General features: G+C 41.0%; 1 protein-coding gene across 1 annotated transcript in view; it reads left to right on the top strand.

Moving 5' to 3' along the window:
• Positions 1 to 5,617: 5,617 nt before the first annotated feature.
• sox6 (SRY-box transcription factor 6) overlaps positions 5,618 to 20,857 on the top strand; it is a gene marked incomplete at both ends in the record, with an annotated part of 98,138 nt that continues 82,898 nt past the window's right edge. Inside the window, one exon of the mRNA XM_079217321.1 lies at positions 5,618 to 5,652. Within this exon, the coding sequence (XP_079073447.1) occupies positions 5,618 to 5,652 (35 nt within the window). The remainder of the gene's footprint in view (positions 5,653 to 20,857) is intronic.

Here is a 20,857-nt window from a genome sequence, read left to right on the forward strand (position 1 = left end):
CTGGCTAGAATGTGGAAAATTCACCTGAACTTTATCCATCATCCTAAACTCTGCATTCAATTAATAGCTTGTATTACTCATGAATGACCACGTTTCGAAAAGGCCTAATATGTTTTTAGTATTGGCAATTTCATTAGGCTCTCTTTACAGTGGGTGATTTAGTACGGTCTATATTTAACCACTTGAAAATCAGCTAACCTCTGAGTTTGTTATTATTATTATTATTTGAAGGTTTGATGGACTTTATTACATTTTCAAAAGAATAAAAACCTAATATGGATTTGGCTGCTGTCCTGCTTCTCAGGTATGTTCCCTTGGAGGACAGGGTTTCATCGAGTAGCTGTATACGACAGAAAACGGAACTAGAGAACATGCCATTAATCTTCTTGCTACCCCAGCTGTGGAAACTAATGCATAACTAAAAGTCCGGTAAAATGAATTAATGATTTCAACCATGAACTTTTCTCCCAAAACGCCATGAATCGTCTCCAACTGATAATGCACCACGACCCTGGAGTGTGAAATCCCTGTTGCGTTGAGAGTAGCCAGTTAATTGATTTGCAAATTATTTAAAGTTTGTGGTGCCCAGGGGAGTGCTAGACTGTAATGACGGCCCATTTTGAAAGAGTTGAAAAAACTCTTCCCAGGCAAGCCAGTATTACATAGTAACTGTAATCTTACAAGTCTAATCTGAGCCCCATGAAGAGAGAAGGTGTGCAGTTTTGTGTTGTTAGATTGGGTCAGCTGAATATGCTTTTTAAATTGGGATTGTATCTCATAGTAAATAGAAGATCTAATTTAATTGTGCTTTATCCTCTTTTAGAGACTTTGTTTTTTATTTCCTGGTGCTTTTAATTTTTTCTGGGAAATCATACAATATGAAGGATAATCTGAATTGTATTTCAGATACAAAGGTGTTTTAAATTAAAATATATAAAGTCAGTTTACAAATGCCGTTGTTTCTCTTCAAATACCGACAGCATTTGTCATTTGTCAGTCGGTATGATATTCAGATAGCAAATTAAGCCATTGTGTTGGCTGCAAAATTAATGGGATTTGACTGACTTGGACCAAGTGAAATGCTGTTTCTTACAACTCTCAAACAGGCGTGGGTGATACTATATATATATACAGTATATATACACACACACACACACACACACACACACACACACACACACACACACACACACACACACACACACGCAATAAGATGAATGTGTGAGTCAGATAAGACCTAGATCAAGCAATAGCCGGTCATTCTGCAGAGAAGGTTCATCTAGTAGCGTACACACTGTACGTTCCATTGCTTTTTAGTCAAATTTGTTTGATCTCTGTGTTAATATCAAGAAGCCTCTAATCTCAAACCATTAGCAACTGCTGTCATTCAGACACACGGTGTCGGCCTGATTTAAATAAAATGAAATGAAGATAGTTGTTTCTGGTCCCTTGGCTTCACTCATTGCCATAAACATATGCTCTGTGCCCCGCTTCTTTCCATCTTATTTATGACTTTAATTTGTTGTGTGGGCTGCGCAAGGAATCAAATTTAATCCAATCCTCCCAGGGACCCTGTCATATAATAACATGGTAATTTCTGTGTATCCTTTTGAAAAATGAGGAAATTAATTCTTCCTGACATGTTCTAATTATTCCAGTGTGAACGGTGGATGGGCTCCCCTCCTTCCTCCCACCCCCCCCATCCCCCTAAGTGTCAGTTGCAGACGGGTGGCGAGGTGCTAATGCTGACCAGCAGCGCGTTTAATTTGAAACATGAGCAGACACCTTTCAACACACCTTCCTAATGTTGGAGTGGCTCACACAAATTAATTCACTACTCATCTGGCAGCTCTGACTGAGGTGTGTGTGTCTGTGTGTCTGTGTGTCTGTATCTGTGCATGTGTGTGTGTGTGCGGTCTGAGTGTTTAGGTGTGTGTGTGTGGGGGGGAGGTCATTGGGACACTATTGTCATTAGTAAAGGTAACGTAAATGAAATGTGTGTGTGCATGTGTGGGTAGTACACTGTATGAATGCAAATATGTCGTGTGCGTGTGTGTGTGTGTGTGTGTGTGTGTGTGTGTGTGTGTGTGTGTGTGTGTGTATGGACATGTGCTGAACCAGGTATCACCATACTTCATGTGACTGGGTGTTGAGATGGCTTAAAGCCATCTGCTGGGATATTTGGATTGCTTGGACAGCTTTTTTTCTCCTTTCTAAATTTCCCTCCTCTCGAACCCAAACAGTAGCTTTTCACACATCCCAACGCTCCGCTGAGAGCATTGCAAGGCTTATTTAATTAGACTGTCATCAGGCAGTCTTTAGCTTATCACTTAATTTGCATTGACACTACTGGCAGAGACGTTGTGGAACAATGATTTAGCGTTACTTATTCAAGAGTTAAAAACATAAAATTAATAAATGATCCAAAGTGATTTCTGATGATGATGATGATGATGATGGTAATTGTAATTTCAATCTAGGGTTGCTATTGACTTTCGATCTGTAAAAAAACATATATATATATATATTGTCATCATGGAGAACTAAATTAGTTAATGAAAATGGTTGAAATCAAAATGTTAAATTCTATTCAGACTTGGTCTCTGTAAGTCCAGTTCTGTATGCATTCATGCTTCTCAGAGAAGAAATGTTTTCCCACTCTAATTATGTACAGTATATAAGCAGCTGAGACAGGAAGAGAAAAGATAAACAAACACAATTTACTGAACTTGGGAGTCTGGTTAAAACCATAGGACTCTTAATTGATTTAGTATGTGTGTGCGTTGTCTCTGGTTCATAGAGCAGAGGGCTCATAGCCGTGGCGTCATGTTGGAGGAGAAGAGAGCATGGCTTTGTGAACAGTGGGTGGGTCCCCCCATGACTCAGAAAGGGGAGAGGCGTCAACATGGCCGCCCGGTCCACAGGGATTAAAGTGCCACCCCCCTCACACCCTGCAGGGTTAATCACTGCCATTTTGGATCCATGCAGAGGGAGCAAATGCACTCTCCATCACTGTGGAAGAACTGAGACATAAGCTACCAGTTAGGCTGCCACTCTGTGGGCAGATCTGCTTCATAAGCTTGTTTCCACTCTGCACAATAGAGAGTTTTGAGCCCTGGTTAACTTGTCTTAAGGAGTCCCTGGATCGGCGCAGACTCTTGCTGTCTGTATCCTCCTCTTTGGATATTGCAATGTTTTCTCATATGGCTTTGGTTAAGGGATATAACAAGTAACCTGGGATGTAGCTGGTAGGATCTGTGTAGCTAACTTCTGTGTCTCGCAGTGCGCCGCGCACTCCGTAAGCCTGTTAATGACTGAAGGCTGAGAGTTCCGTTTCGTGCCAAGACCCACATGGCTGCTGGCGGTGCATTAAATCAGCAGTCAATTTGACTGGAAGTTTGAAATCTGGGCTAGGTTAAGGGGTTGCGCTGAAGCCGTGTTAATAGCTAGCTTGTTGTCCATATGGTACTGCTTTATTATAGCACATTTGTTGCAGATGGTGGGAGATTTGGTTAGGCAGAGGCAGCTTTTGGCAGAGGCTCATTCTTCGAAAGGGCTGCTGTGCTGCTCAGTCTGGTCCAGGTCATCTTATTGATGTCTATCCTCCCTGCTTCCCCTTAACCAAAAAGCATGTCCTTGAATTGTGGCCTAACGTTGATTTAAAGACATTCTTATTTAGTTTTTTGTGTGTTTGTTCGGAGAAGAGCAAATACAATGTGGCTCAGTCACTTTTTCCTGAGTTTGGTCATTTGCTCTCCAAACCGCACCGTTGCTTCCATCGGCTAAGTTCAGTTGTCTCTGACCACAATGGAACTGTAGAAAGCAGGCGCAGCTGAGGAAACACAAGCCCACAGAGAGTGAAAGAACAAGGGTTATGGAATAAGACCAATGATAAAGATAGAAACTGAGCATAGCCTAATCTATTTCACTTTCTCTGCTGCTTTCCGCAAGTTTGCTGAGGGATTCAGCTACCAGTAAACTAAATAAACACATTCTGATAAGTGCTCTGTTAATCCTGAAACAATAAGTTTCTGCATCATACCGTTTCTATTCCTTTACTTAATTACTGGTTTTCAATGTGTACTAGAATTTGTTTGCATCTGCTGTAAGGTCGGAGCAAATTCACATTTGTGTTGGTATTGTTTTAGTTTGTGCGCGTCTGCTTTAGAGTATGTGTGCTTTTTGCACTCAGAGAAGTGAGGAGACACGCTTGATCTGCTCTGCACTGTTTGACGGTTGTTTTCTCACGTTGTCACTGACTTGGTGTGCTGTGGTGTGGTGATGGTATTATGTGCACTGGGCCCAGCTGAGTGGAGAAAAGAGCAGAGCTGCAGCGCCCCTAGCTTTGCCACTCCCGCCTCCCCAGACACCTCATTGTGAGAAAAGTCTCGGCTGAGCCCTCTGGGTCTTGTGGATCCACTGCCTTGCTAAGTGCTGGCCAGACTGAAAGGCACAGTGTCCTTGGGCTCAGCTCATTCTTTCCATTCTCTCAGAGGCTTTGTCTTTTAAGCCACGAGAGCAAGACGAGAAAATGCCAAATTAAACCCATGTCACTAAAAACTTAAGGTGGTTAAGGGCCGAGACGCCATTTCCTGTTGCGTTTTGAGTTATTCATGATAATACGCAGAAACAGTTGTAAATTGCATTTTTCTTTCTCTCTGTGTTTAAAAAGTAGATTTGACCTACAGCAACTTTGATCTGCAGACTTTCAAGCTTTTCTTAAGTTATGGAATTGAATAGTAGGATGGTGGAGTTGAAGTGAAATTACATATCTTACCATTTTTGCAAGATATATTGCGATTTTTCAGTGTATAAGGCTCATTGGGAGATTTAAGAGACAATATAATATTTCAACAACTGACAGAAGCTCCACTCACAAATCTGTTGGTATCGCTGCTCATTTTTAAAACCAAGCACATGGAAGTCCTAATCAATTTCTTTACATAATAAAAGTTCATATTATACAGACCAATAACATAAGATAATGGAAACCTGTTGTAAGTCATTTTTAGCCATGTGTCGCCAAAATTGTGTGGGTGCTGCTTCTGAACGACCCCTACAAGTGGTGACATCATGACCACATCCTTTTGCCTCATTGACGCTGTAAGTCCCAGCTTGGGTCTATTGCGGCCGGGCTCCCAGAAGCCACAGCACCCTCGCCACACATGTGCTGCAGCTGGACCACCGTTAGCTACTCTGAACAGACTGGGGCTGCTCTGGGATCTGTGGTTACAGTGCTGGATGTCCATGTATATATCAGCACACAGTCGTGGAAAAAGACCGTATAGAGATCAGTAACCAGAGTTTATTTGATGCAAACATATCATCAGGCTCTCAGTGCAACCCAATGTTGTATGCAAATCCACTCCCTCGATGGGAAGAGTATAATTAATGATGTCAGTTCATAAAAAGGGAGGATGGGTTTGTAGCCATATTTCTGCTTTAATTAAAGACAGCCTTTATTATAGGAAGGAGATGTATGCTCTGTGTTTTTTCTTTCTTTTTCTCTTTCTTTCGTTCTTTCTCCCTCCCTTTTCTCTTTCTTCTTGATTTTCATGAATTTCATAGTGAAAATGGTTCTCTGTGATTTCTCCTGCCAGAACCCCAACACGCTGACATGGAGGGCTTTCTTCGTAGCAGCTTTTTACTGAGGTTAGTTTCATTTCCGTTGTTGCCATTTAGGATCATAGGTCGGGCTGGGGTGGTAGAGGGCTATCAGAGGTTATGCTTTCTGACACATTGTTAGCTTTAGACTCTGTGCTGTGTGTGCGTGTGTCTGTATATTTAACCAATGTCAAACACGGCTTCTAACATATTTACCCAAGCTGTGTGTTATGATTGTGATTATTTTGTGTGAGGCTGACTGCCATGCTCACCCTGATAGCCTCCAGAAAGCACACATCAACAAGTGTTCTCCTTCCTCTCCCTTTCACACCTTAAAACACCTACACATAAGGCTCTCTGTATCTTTTCTCTGCATGCTTTGGTCTGACCCCTCTCCCCATCTGACCCCCCTTACCAACCACCCTAATCAGGGATGTTGGAGTGAGGCAGTCGCTGGAATAGCTGTCTTGTGATGTACTGTTGCTTCCTGTTGTGCTGTGTGTTTGTATTCAACCTACCATAAAGATTTACATTTTTTGTCTTTACCCTTCCTGTGATTCTAATTAAAAATGTGTGCTGTCATTACACACAGAGGAAGTAAATAAGAGAGTGTATTTACCATTGGCTCTTTTCCTAGTCAGCTACCTTCTCTAGGCTCCAGTGTTGCTCCCTAATTAGGGTTGGCTCATTAGAAGCCACAGCAGCAGCATCTGCCTTTCAAAGCTGCTGTCAGCCAAACTTTACTAAAGCTAATGAATCCTCTTTGATTTCTTTTTCAAAAGGTCACTTATTTGATTAAATTAACAGCATTTTTTTTTTTATCTCTCAGAACTGTTGGAGGCATTTTAAAAAGAAAGGACAATTTGATACCATTACTTTCGCTAGTCAAAATGTCCTTGAGGAATTCAAAAGGAAAATCTCTCATGCATTTGAATTTATGTTATTTATTATAGAATTCAATCATTTAAAATCACACTAAAAGTAAGATTGAGACCCACATTCATGAGCTTCAGAAAAAATCAGGTTGAGCTCTCAGTTCTGACAGAATTTAATTTGCGACCAATTGTTCAGTTAATCCTGCAGAATCACACTGTATGAATTATGTTCACAGGGATTTTATTTGTTCACTGAAACAGCTTTTTGTTCACTTTATTATATTTAACAAATCAAGGAGCCATTTATTATTTGCATATAAATGACATATATTTAGAATGCATTCATAAATACTTTGATGCAGTAAACTAAAAAGATATGTCATGCGGAAATGTACAGTATCAGTGTCTTTCATGGCTTGGCACCAATTGATTTGATGTGGTATATCTCCTAGGTTTGACAGAAGTTATTCAGGCATACAGCATGTCACATTTTTTAATGTACACTGCCTGTGCTCATTTCCGCTTTTTTTGTAATGGTACAAAGTGGATGGCAGCGTTTAATTCTCAGCACCTGTCAAAACCAGTTTGGTGGATAACTAACTGAGCCAAAGATGTACTGTACACTGGTTGCTGTAATGGAAGAGGTTTGACAGATGCATATCCGAAGTTCACCAGGAACATTTCTACATCTCATTCCAATCTCATATTTACAAAAGAAAAAATAAGAAACTTGACCTTTGACCATGGCTATTTCTCACCAATTTCCTTTTGTTCTCATAGCCGTGAGGAAACACTGTGATTATTCTAAGTAAACACATTATTGCTCTGCTAATCCTCATCCTTCTGTCAATGTCTGTTTTAATTAAAGGAGAAACGCCAGTAGAAGGATATCACACACACTGGCTAGAGATTGGAGGCCTCAACAATCAGGCCAAGATTAAAGGCAGGCTTTGCTTCAGGGTTAGCCCTTTTGCTTGGATAAGACTTGTGTCCTGGAGTGGGCTGTGGGGTGGGGGTAGGGGTGAAAGGGGAGAAAAGGATAAAAACAGGGGTGGATGGATGTGTTAGTTAAGACATTCCTCCAGTGAAGAATCCCAGTATCTTTTTCCAAGCAACTGAATTAGGTCAAAGGGGGCTTCCTGAACAAGCTCGTACATTTATACTCCAATGTGCAGATGTTATTGACTTTTTATTCCGTGTGTCATATCTCAGTAGCAACCCGGATGGGCCTTTCATTATTGTTATGAGTCACAAGTTTGGTTTTGAGTCATACATACAGTGCGTTTTAATAGCTGTAAAAGAGCTTATACATGGCCACTGTATGAAAAATACATCAAACTCTTCAGATGTGATGGGGAAACGTTTGAACCCCGTATTTTATGTACACGTCAAAGCCTTTGTACTGTCTCATGATGATAATAATAATAATAATAAGACTGTTTTAAAATTCCTAATATTTCTGAAACTAATGCAAAAGTTCTCTCAAAAGATGTGTTTTCATTTTAGATAAATTTTTGATATGTTTATGAAAGACATTTACCAGGTTCTTGTTTGTGTTGTCAAAGAGACTGAACAAATGAGGGAGACAGGGGAAGGAAGAGAGACAGAGAGCAATAAGCATAGGAAGAGAGCGGGAGAGAGAGAGATGTCTTCAGTCTCTCTACTCCCAGTGGGCAGGACCTCCCCCTACATTTCTGCCATTATTTGATGTAATGAAAGGAGAAAGTGTGTAACATTGAGATTGTTAATTAATTTAGTCTAACAAGATGAAGATAAATGAAACCCACTGAAGGTTGACTAGGCTAAGAGGCCCACTTAGCATTCCTACTGCCCTCGAGCTGTCTGTCTGTCTCTCTGTCTCTCTCTCTCTCTCTCTCTCTCCTTTACAATGGAGCACAGCTAATAGGTGCAGCGCCGTGTTTGTACAAACCTGCTGAGCTCTCACTCAGTAAGTTTAGATGTGGACCTTTTTTGACAAAATATCTTACTTCTAAATTCTATTTATCATCTTGTCTCTTTGGGATATTTTAATTTCCAAATGGCTAGCCTGTATTTGTTTGCAGTTAGCTATGGAGCATAGATATGCAATAATCTAATTGAGTCTTCTTGACATGTGAGATACAAGTCAGTTGACATACATGACTCGTGAACAGACTTTTTAAATATTCGTATAGAAAAGCACCGGTCAAACGTAAATGCATACATTATCTGTCTGCGGACACCTCGTAGTCTTCTTGTAGATAACAAACACACCTTTTATTATCTTCTGCTGGAGATTAGTTATATTATTTTCTGAAATGGCGGGAGGTTATATAAATGGCCATTCTCTCCAGCAACTATGTGGCCCCTTCACATGAGTCTGTGACTCCCAGCCTTTCACCATGTGAATGGTTCTTCTCTAATGCGGCTCGGGGGCTATTTGAGCGGCAAGACAGACAAAAAGCAGAAAGGACTCTTTTTTTTTTTTTTTTTTTTTTACAAAGCCAGACAGTTGTCTTCATCCAGAGCCCTTACAACCAAATCAGTAGTCTATCGAGGTCCTTCCTCAGTGGACACTTTGTGCAAGATCTTCATGGCAGCACAGACCAATCATTATGGCACCCATTCTTTGCTCCCTTAGTTCTCAAGTCATCAACAATGGGTTCTTGATTGTACGGAAAACACCAGAACAATTACGTTCTCTGTTTTGGTGGCAGGGCAGCGTTTTAAAGTGCAATCCTCAATAATGGCCTCATTATTGTTATTCTTGGAGCAGGCCTCAGGATAAAGAAGTAGCCGCTTGCAATACGTCATTATTTCGTAAATTTCGATTAGCTCATCATGCTGTCTCCTGGCAAACAGAATCATAGCTAATTAAAAGTGAGCAAGCACTCTTGCCTGTGACTTAAATGGTAGCACTCGATAGACTGTTAATATGAAAAAAAAGGAGGATTAGAGCTGTTACCCTGGTAACTCCAACTTCCATCTGCGACGGAACAATGAACTTGTGTTCCTCCGCCACCTATCCTTGAAAACACAGAAAGCAAGGAAGTGAGTGTTCAAAAAGGACGAGACCCATTTTTTTTTAACAACAAAGTGGGATTCAGGCCTAATGGGCTCTGTGGTGTGAGTTGTTAGGCGAGATCACTGGGGGATAGAAGAGCAGAAAGATCAACGTGTAATCCTAGGACAGTGAAGGTCGTTCCAGGTTTTTTACAATAGCAGGTTGTTTCCTGGATTTGTTTGTCTGCCAAGTAACCTGAAGTTTGTCCATTTAAAAAGAAGAAAAAGACTGACAGAAAAACAACGACATGGCTTACACTAACAAAAAAAAAAAGAAAGTAGCATCTATTCGACCATCATTGAACACTCTATTGTATGTATTTTAGTTAAAGCGTTAAAACATATCGAGGGCATGAAAATACTGGTTGTCATGAGTAATGCATTTTTATAATCTATTTATTTCAACCAGCATTCAAACAATTTTCTTAAGCATTTCAAAAAATGTGTGTTTGACAAGCTTATAGTTAAGAGCCGCTAAAGAGCTCCTGCTCTAAAACACTGCTGAGTTATAATGATCCATGACTATGGAGGAACAGTGTGTGTTTCTCTTTGAGTTTTATGTCCCTTATTACAGCTGCAATATGTCTGCTCACATTAAGCTAATTTATGGCTGAGGCCAGCCTAACAGCAGTACAGGTTAATGAATTTGGCATTACTAATTAAACGTTATTGAAGGATGAATATGAATCCTGTGGTCTGGAGGCACGGCAGAGAAAGGGGGAGGAGAGGAGAGGAGAACTGGACAGAGGACTTTTATGCCCTGTATCCTTCCTGCAGTTCTTCTTTTGAGTCGCCTTCACAATGACAAAAACAAGAGAAGTGCATGCGAAGACGGCACAGCTTTGAGGTGAAATGGAGGACAGCTTTACTTCAGTACAATGCCCCATCTCAATATTTTCTCTGATTAGATGCATCAGAAAAGAAAAACATTGATACGATCATGTATAATTCCACAGAAAGCGAAATAACACCACCAAAATCAAAGGCAGATATTTTTTCTGTACTTGCTTTTCTGTATTTGCTGTAGCATAGCGAATTATTGCCTCGTAAAAGGATAAATGAACAGTGAACGCGATTAGACACTCATGTAAGCAAAGAGGGATGGTAGTGACAGTGTTGATTATTGAGCCATTATTGAACAGCCATGAGACACTCTCTCTAGGCTATGAGTGTTTTAAGGAAATATATATACATGTCATTTTGTTTCAGAAATAAGTTAGGACAGTTACTAATCAAATTGCCAATCAAAAGTAGTAGTAAAAATATTAAATTAACAGTAATAACACAACTGACATACCCAGTGATCAATGATTAATTCAATATTTAGTTTTTAGGATTTGGATATAAGCATAAAAGTGACTGAAATAATAATACTGAAAATCTATTCAGATTTCTAGATTTATTTTTGTAAATGCTCCATACAGCCGGCTGTCGCAAGCGCTCTCACTTTCAGCAAGTTTGACCTCCAAACTGAAGCTTTGGAGCTTGTTGTAATATTGCAGTGGTTCATAAAGCACCCCTATTTTTGTATGTGTGTATTGTTGGCTGTGTACCACACGGTACACGCGAAGTTTAAATCAGATTTTTCCTGCTCCTTTTTCTCTCCCTCTCTTTCACTCTCACTAGCGCCTCCACACTCCACGTCTGACATACTCCACGAGAGCTAAGCCTTTCAATTTAGATTTCAATTATCATGTTAGTTTTGTGATTAGACTTTAGTCCTCGAGGAATCAGACCTCTCTGCTCCTCTCTATTCCACTCTATTCCACTTCCCCTGCAATCACATCCCATCTGATGAATTGCGCATATAATTATGGAAGATATTGAATATGCAGATCACTGCTGACTCTTGGTGTGCGGTTCATAATGCATCAACTCTAACTGTATCAAACAAGGGTCTCTGATAAAGATCCACTCTGATAATGAGAGAGGACCAATGTATGCTATTAGTCAGAGATAACAGACACCACAAAGGCTGAGACTCAATTAAAACAGCCATGCTGTAATCTGTGTGTGTGTGCGCTCCTAAACACCAGTGTAGACACTTGGCACTGGGCACAGTCAGTTCTACCATTACAACAGGCACGGTACAGACCAGACTAATATGAGGTATTTCCCCCATGTTACAGTATGTTGCTACCATCGTTTTACACCCTGTCCCATGATGCAATCCCTGAGAGCTTTTCAAGGAAGGGGAGTGAAGCACTTTACAGGCACACCCACAGGAAGGGGGTTGTGGGAAATTTTGTAATTTTTGATAGCTTTTAGAGAGCTATACTAAAACCTGGCTCACAAGCAAGGAGGAAAAGGCCTTTCATGCTGTCATTTTTTTCTTCTTCATTTTGCTGTTAAAATTCTGCATGGATTTGTAGAATATATTTTGTGAGTTATATCTTTATTTTATTTTCCCTTTTAAATGTGTTTATTTTCATTGAACTCACTCATCCTGTGGTTACAGTGGCAGGTGTTAGAAAGCATTGCTGGTGTTGGATCTTTTTCACTGTCATGACTGCTATAATTAAGACACTGGCACATGTATATTATTTCGTTCATAGGATTGAACACTTCTACACCAACTGTTAGTTTAACAGGAGGTCAACAAGGTGACTTAAACTTTGTTAAGGGGCTTACATTGGCGCTCACATAGCATAAAAGTGGCTGACTAATGGGCCTAGACACTGACAGAAAATACAGTTTATGGACGGTGCTCGTGTTCAATGTTAAATGCCTATTCTGTGATCTGAAAATAAAACTAAAGGTCATGGTTTGCCTAAATGGCCAATGAGATGTTACTGCCCTTTACTGTAAAAAGTGTGTTGCAAGTGCAACGACCTTTGTCAAGTTCCAGCTATTGTTTGCAGATTGGTTGCACACTCTGCAGGCTGTGAAAGACACATCTGCTACCTCAAGCTTAGTGGAGAGCAGATAGACAGTCAGGGTCGAGGGTTAGGGGTGGATGTGTGTGTGTGTGTGTGTGTGTGTGTGTGTGTGTGTGTGTGTGTGTGTGTGTGTGTGTGTGTGTGTGTGTGTGTGTGTGTGTGCGTGTGTGTGTGTGTGTGTGTGTGTGTGGGGTCCTCAGCTACCCTGTCATACAGCTCAGCTAAAGTCACTATCTTCTTATCAAATATTTGTCTGGCCTTCAATCCCTATTTGCCTTCCATTCTGTTTGCTTTTTTTATTGGATTCTCAGGCAGATTGTTAAAGTTTAGTTGTTTTTTGTATAGTTGAATTTATCTAGGTGTCTACATTTTACATAATTAATAGATGTTTTTATTGTACTTCAAAAGTATATTCATATATCTGATGCTGATAAGGACATGTTACCACATTATTTACATTTGTTACGATTTTGTAATCAGGACTTGATACCATAGGAGTTTAAAATCACAGATTAGCTCTACAGAAAATTGCCGTAAAGCCTTTATCATCAAATATAAAACCACATGTGTTTCATGTGTTTTTGATTGATTCCCTGATTGAGACTTAAAGGGTAGACATACATGTTTCAGGACAAAGGGTCTCTTTGTGTGAATCAGGCCCCAGTTGAAATAGAGGAGTAGTTTGAGATTACCAGATTATTTCCTACTAGCCCAGTGAGTGAGGCGAGCCGCAGCCCTGCGCCGTGCTGTGCTGAGGCTGAGCATAATGAGTGTGGTAGCAGGGAACCACAACAGAGCCGGGGCAGAGGCTGCCTGGGAACCAGAGGGCCATGGCCCACAGCCAAACACACACACAAATCCTGCTGCACACTTGTGGCTTTTTAAGAAAGCAATTTAGTTAATGATTTCATTTTGAAGCACTGTCATGATGCATTGTGTCCCCTGAGTGAGCCAGCAAAAGGATGAAGGGGAAATTTAACACAGAGGAAAAGGTATTAGTAAACACAAGCTTCAACCCGACAACCACAGAGAAAAATAACATGCAACCAAGCGTAGTGTGGCATTTGTTGTGAACACAGCAAAAAAAAAGAAATCACTTGGGTAATAGGTTGTGGTATGTATATCACTTGTGGCTTCTGTTGCTTTTGATGCATTGCTCTGGACGAATGCATAGGAGAGTAGAAGCACAGTGTAAGTAGGGGTCATGGATAGCAGCATAGACTGCTGAGGCATTTTGAGTTTTAGTCAGTGTCTAATCCACTACAGTGCCCGCTTCCCTGGAGTGGAAATACAGCACATTTTTCTGTTCAACCATGTCTGTCAGCTCTCTGATTTTATTAGGGCCATGTTTCACATCCATTTACTTAGGTTCTCTCAGTGCCGGCCCATGAATGAAACCATCTTAGCATTGCTAAAACAGCAGCTTGTACATGTCTTCTATGAACCACATTTTTGGTCAATTACTCAGATCAGTGGCTGGGGTTTCTGGTTTTGCTCTTCAGATCTCATTTTTTTCCACTCTCTGTCTCCTTTTTTTTGTATCAGCCGTCAATCACTCATGGTAACTTTTAACCACCTCCAAACAGGGCTTGGTGCAAGCCATTCATTTAGACCCTCTCTTTTGCTCCGCTTCTTCCTGTCCGACCTGTCAGAATGACACACACTGTTGACCATGCTTTCTATTCAGCACTGGCAAATTAATTGGTTTCAGTGGTTTAAATCAGCAATCAATGTCAGTTTCCCAACATAATAAGCCTTAATCATAAATCTTTGAGGTGTGGCTTGCCTGACCCCTATTCATCATGGCTCTGCTAGATGGCCTCATCTGGGTGGAGCAAATGAACTACCCCTGTTTTGATTTTCCGATTGACGTGTCACATGAAACGTGGATACTCTCTCCCCTCCCCGGTTATATCCCAGCCCTTCTTCTCACAGTCCTTTAAAAAACCCTCAAGGGCCCAAAGACAAAGAGGAAAATGATGTCCAGTTGTCACAAGGGGAGACACATTTGTGTGCCTTATCTGAGAGTGCTCAATGAATACCATTAATTTATTCTGACAGAAAAAAAAATGGCAGAAAAGAAAAAATGAATAAAAGAGGTGGGTCTAACTGTAGCTAATGAGCTGTTGTCCTCACAGCCTCTAGAATAAAAATAGAGCAGTTTAATTTCAACAGTGTTGAAGATAATTTCCCAATTTTTTCCCTTGCTCCAGAATTCGATTTGAGATAAAAACAAAACAAATTGATGGATTAACCTTGGGTTTCTCTTCAGTGGATATTTCTAATTTGTCAATTTGGTGACCAGGAATTGAGAAGCATTCTACATCAGGAAAAAAGATGGAGAAAGTGGGACACTGTGTGTCGACAATCCAGATGTCTAAACCAACTGCAGTTGTACCAACCCCACTAAAGCTGCCAATGATGACCTCATGAGGGCAAGACCCAGACTAAGGCCCATAGTTCACTGCCATATGGAACAACCCCCCCCCCCCCCCAACCCCCCTTATTTTCATAAACCATTCATGGTCCCCAGTCCCCATGCATTTACTGCTCCATACTAAATTTCTCCTTCATAATTAGCTATTGTCCTTGAGTATTTGTCCAAAGGTCTTTTTTTTTTTTGGCTCAAAGGCCTTGCTTTCTTCTTTTTAACTTTCCCTCCCTTTTGAGATGTCTATGCTCCCTACAGACTTATTGTGCATCTCTGTGGTAACTTGGGATGCGTCTCTTCACTTGTTTGGCACCCCCCAGCCAGCTCCTCAACTCACTTTTCTGGCAACTGTGAGAGATGTTACACTCGATTTGTTGAAGTGCAGCCATTTGCTGCAAACTCTCCAGTGCACAGAAGAAGTTATCTTTATAAATGACAGAATGGACCTTGCCTGAATAGTGCTTTGTTTACTGTTTCACAAAAAGGGGGCCCCACTCTATATTTCATCTGTCACCGTTGCTTTTCTTTCCTTCAACAATGCACGATTGTTTCCATGAAAATTTCAGGTTCCATGAACAGGAGAATTCTGTATTATTATGTTCCTGCCAAATTCCGATCTCTGTTTTCCTTCTCCTGCTCACAAAGGGCTCATAACTTACTGTCAACTATGAGGCAAGCCACAAAGCTCCACTGTTGCTCAGCAAATAGGGTTGTGTTGGTTGATGGCTTGACTTGCTGTGAGGTTTCCTTAAGTGCAGCAGCAACAGAAGGCTCTTTGGGAACTCCATCCCCCAGTAGGCGCACAGAAAACAAGAGTAAAATAAAGAGAGGTAAAACAACAACAAGATTTCTCGGATTATATTTTAAACAGTTCGTCTAGAGGAGACTGCTGAAAGTTGTTCTGCTTCTGAGAGTGTCTTCTGGTACGTGCGTGTACGTGCGTGTGTGTGTGTGTGTGTGTGTGTGTGTGTGTGTGTGTGTGTGTGTGTGTGTGTGTGTGTGTGTGTTTTGACTCAACATCCAGTATGCTCCTCTTCTAGTGGATCATTTTCTGCTAAAGAATAACACAAATCCAGAAAAAAAAGGACAACAGTGAATGTTTTTAGACAGCCAACCTTCATTTGTGAAAGCATACGCGTGAGTGAACTTGTGTGTGTCCTGAGAAACTGAGAGGCTGTTATGCCATCCAGCTCTGAGCTTGTGTCCTGGGATCAGGAAAAGGGCCAAAGGCACAGGGGACTGAAGAAGAAGAAGGAGGCAGAGGAGGAGGGGGCAACTAGGGATTCAGTGTGTGAGTGCTCATCGACCCTTCCTGAGTAGACAGACAGGGACACTTAAGCACTCTCACACCTGCATCTGCCATTGCCTTGCGTGGGGGCAAGGACACCAACCAGGCTGTCATGGCAGCTGCACAAGTGTTTAAAGTGAGATACACGGGAGTTCCTCTAGCAGCATATTATTGCAAATAATCTACCCTGCAAAGTAATTATCAATGCTCTGCTCAATATGTAAAGTGTGCACTTCAGGTGGCTTGCTTAATTTGCTCCGGGTGGCTATCATTTCAGTGTGGATTTTAGCTGTGGTAACCGTGGCAGTTTCTAATAGAGAAGGCACCAGGAGAGAGTGTGAAGTGAGGATGAAGTGCCGCCGTAATTGAGTTGACTTTTTGCAAGGGAAGGTCAACAATAATGGAAGAACAATTTAAACAAATTAATTTAGACAACTCTCCGGTCCCCGTACAGTAGGTTACCTTGTTGGAAAAGCTGTATATTCCCAACCATTTAATATATTTTAATATCATTATCGGTAATTACTTTGTCAATTTAAATTAATTTGTTTATCACCTACTCATCGTGACTTACACGAAAAAGGTGTTCTAGATTGATTTACCTTTATTTAATTCTGTAAGAATAATATAATAGGCAAATGTGTGTGTGTGTGTGTGTGTGTGTGTGTATGTGTGTGTGTGTGTGTGTGTGTGTGTGTTTGTTTGGAAAAAGAGGCTAACCGTGAGCAGTACACAGCCCGTGTTACGAGTTGATTATGTATCCAGAAACCTGGCTTCTGCACAGCATGGCACAATCACAATGGAGGGTGATAATTTAATTGTGCTAAACGGTGGATTCCGTGTCAATGCTCCTCCAGCTGGGAGCTGTCAGGTAGTAATATCTCATTATGGCAGGTGAAGAACCCAGAGGAACCCTACCATGACACCTGTTAGAACAGGAGGAACCCCTGAAGGGAAACACACAGATGACTTTCTCTCTCCATGACTTTCTCTCCCACACACACAGACACATGGTTTAATGGCCTCTCAACTATTTTCTTTAGCTGCTTCCACTTACTTTAAAAGATACCAACTGTTATTCAATTTATTTTCAAGATTACTGCCTTTGTTTGGAAATGTATTTAATTGAACAATGTCACAGTTTTATTATTATTAATAATACATGTGCAGTCTTAGCAATAATAGTTTAGTCATATTTCATGATGTAGTATCTTGAGTTGAGCTAACTGCAGCTGCTGGGCAGAGCCATCAGCTGTTTGGAGAACAATTACAAGGAAAACTAACAGACCCACATTTAAATAAAAAGCATCCGTCAACGTCAATGCGTGTTGTTTTGTTATGTGGAAGTATTATTTTTCAATCAAAGGTGAAACATCACAGATAAGATGGGTTACGGTGGAACTTGCTATGCCTGCCCAATTAACTTCAATAGAAGTCTGGCACTAAAGCATCATTTGAATGCTTTCCCGTGACGTAATGACCCTTCCTTCTTTTATAGTTTCTTTTGGACCAAGCAATTGGCACATGCTCCAAAAGGCCACTGCACTAGTGAAACGTTATCGCCTTCTCTCTCATCCAATTTTTGTGTTTAATAATTGATTTAATTTTCTCTTTATTTGTCTACTGACAACACGTGAAGGAAGAAAGTGTAATATGTACCCCCTGTTGAGACTAAAACTTGAAGGTGCAAGACATCAAAAGTGAGACATACAAGTGGGCGGGTTGGGGTGGTGGGGGAGATGGTGTGGAGTTACTTATCACCATTGTCTATAAAAGGTCAACAGTGTGTCACACCCTTTTACGATGAAGTGGGAAATGGGATAGCCGAGGACACACGGCCCCTTCAGTCACAAGATGAGCAGTGCACAACACGTCCACACAACCAATTAAGCAGAGGTTGTTTTGAACGATGATGAAACATTATCGCAGGGAACAATTCATGACTCAAAGCATTCCAGGCCATATGAGCCATGCAGCTGGAGAACTTAAGTCCTAATCCTTCAAATGTGTGCAATATTGTCAGCTATATATAGGCCAGTTCTCTTTTCTGACTGACCCTCGCTCGTCTCTGCCTCAAGTCTTTAAAGTCATTGGGGCTTTGTCTGTCAGAAAGTAGGCAGTAGACACCATTTCATGGACTTATTGATTGATTTGGTTTGTTAGATGTCTATTGTTGTTGTGTAATCAAGCATGAGGGAGGGCAGCTTGTCAGGGATTCATGAGTTTCCTCTTCAGTTCACCATATTTTCACTGTTTTGTATGTCAAAGCACATTTTGGGCTTATTTAGCAGAGAAACTTGTTCAATTATTAATCTTGGTAAAGTTATTTCAACAAAACCAGAATACACTGTAGTTGTACAAACAAGGCTGTTTTGCAGATTTTATTTTGCAAGTAGGCACGCCATGGCTGCAAACGTTATAGTTCTCTGAGAAAATATGATTGAATTTTACATGCATCGGTAGCACCCACATTCAGCCACATTCTACTTATTTTGAACCTCATCAAATGTCTTTGTTGTATCTATGCTGATCTATTGCACACAAACCCCTTTTGATCTCAGCACTGTGTGATCCCCGCACCAAATGTGAAAAATAAAATACCGTCTGGTTGCCCTCAGATATTTTCAGAGAATTACTGCCACGCTTCCCCTTTTCCCTTTCAATAATATGAGGTAGTATTGTATGGGGCTTGTCGGAGGTGGGGGTGGGGCAGAAGGGGGGTTCTCCGCACTCTTAAGCTGCCTGAGCGCAGCCCTCCCAGCACTGCTAATAAATTATGAACTCCTGCTGACAAATACTGTTATGGAGCCTGCCGCAGATCTGTTGCATTCTTTAACAAGATTGCTGTAGACACATGTTACAGGAGGATGGAGTCGCTCTCCTTTTCTCTCTCACTAACCCCTTCTCTCACTCACGCCTCAGCAGTTTGACTGATGGCTGGAGACCAAAGTAAAAGTGCCTGAGAGACTGAATATTTTAGTGGTAAAATAATACCACTTGATTTACTGTGTAATACAAAAGCAGTGCTTTGTTTCACTCTCACACTCCATTGAGGATGAGGTGCTTGTTGCTCTCGAGGCTTGGGCTTTTTGGGTGCATGAATAAAAAATACAACAGAACTATGCGCCCGAACCGCTCCCAACACACACACACACACACACACACACACACACACACACACACACACACACACACACACACACACACACACACAGACGCACGCACACACGCACGCACACACACACACACACACACACACACACACACACACACACACACACACACACACCCTTCCAACCCCCCAATCCTACTGCCCGCCTTACATGCATGATCAGAACTTTGTTTTGACTTTTGATTTTCAATTAACAGTATCTGATTTTGAGATCACTTTCTGTTTGATATAATTACAGGAAACAATTTAATGGCTGATTAAAATTGAGGGTTGAGTCCCAGGAAAGACACAGCAGACAGCACATTCAGGCACAGAGACTAAAAGACAGAAGGAGAGACAGGCAGGCACAGGTCTTACTCTCCTGCCTTGCCATTTACCTGATATACTGGGTTTGTTTGTACAGCTGCTGAGACACATAAGATTAACTTTGGCTGATCTGTGACTATCTGCCGGAGTGTGTGAGTGAATGAGAGTGAGAGAGAGAGTGTGGTCATGCATAGTGACTGTTATGTATGGATATACCAGTGCATGTTTCTGAATGATAATTCAATACAATGCAAATTCATCTGCGTTACTTATTTAGAATAAATGTTCAGAAAATCTGTACTACAAACTCTTTTAAATCAAGATTATATATTATATATCATTATATATTTTGGATTTAAATATTTCACCCTTTTCAAATTTTGTTGTATTTTTATTCACATTTTCTTACTTTTTAAAAGTTGCTTCATGCATTTAGTAAAGCTTTGTTTTTGAAAGGTGATACAAATAATCTTGCCTAGACACAGACAATATGAAATTCAGCAGTGCGTGTACATACAATACACCTCATCTGACAGACTTCCTTGTGTAAAAACCAATAACTATTAGACCCAAAGACCTTGTTCATAAAAGCCCTTTATAAATGGAACATATCTTTCCCTATCTCTGTGTCTGACTCTCAGCATAAAGCGCAAGGACACCATCGCACCACAGCCGGCCTCAACCTTGAGAGCCCCCCCTCTTTCAAACCCCCCAGGCAAAAGTGAGGGTGAGACTAAAGTGCTGTCACACTGACCCCTGTGGATAGAGCAGGAGAACAGGGCAGGTGGTGATCAGTGATCAAATGTAGTACAAGAAGTACCCTGAGCATTTTGTCACATACAAACACAGACCCATGCCTTCACAACCCCAACACACACACACACACACACGCACACACACACACACGCACACACACACACACACACACACACACACACACACACACACACACACACACACACACACACACACACACACACACTAAACAATACAGTCCAGTTGTAATGGTCAATGTCCTGGAGTTGAGAAAAAATAAGCAGATAAACAGTTTAGGGAAAGGCGGATTATGAGTTAAATATACTCCAGCTCCTTTTCTCCACTTCACATCAGTAGGAAGGCCATATTATCCCCTTTTTAATTTAATACCAAATGCATAATTATATTTGCTTGGCACAGTGTTTAATTCCATTCATTGTAGCACACAGCATGAGTGTGGCCTCATTAATTCTGAAAAAAGTGGAATTGGTTGTATAATTTCTG

This window comes from Taurulus bubalis, assembly GCF_910589615.1.
Source record: "Taurulus bubalis genome assembly, chromosome: 4".
NCBI classification, from domain to species: domain Eukaryota; kingdom Metazoa; phylum Chordata; class Actinopteri; order Perciformes; family Cottidae; genus Taurulus; species Taurulus bubalis.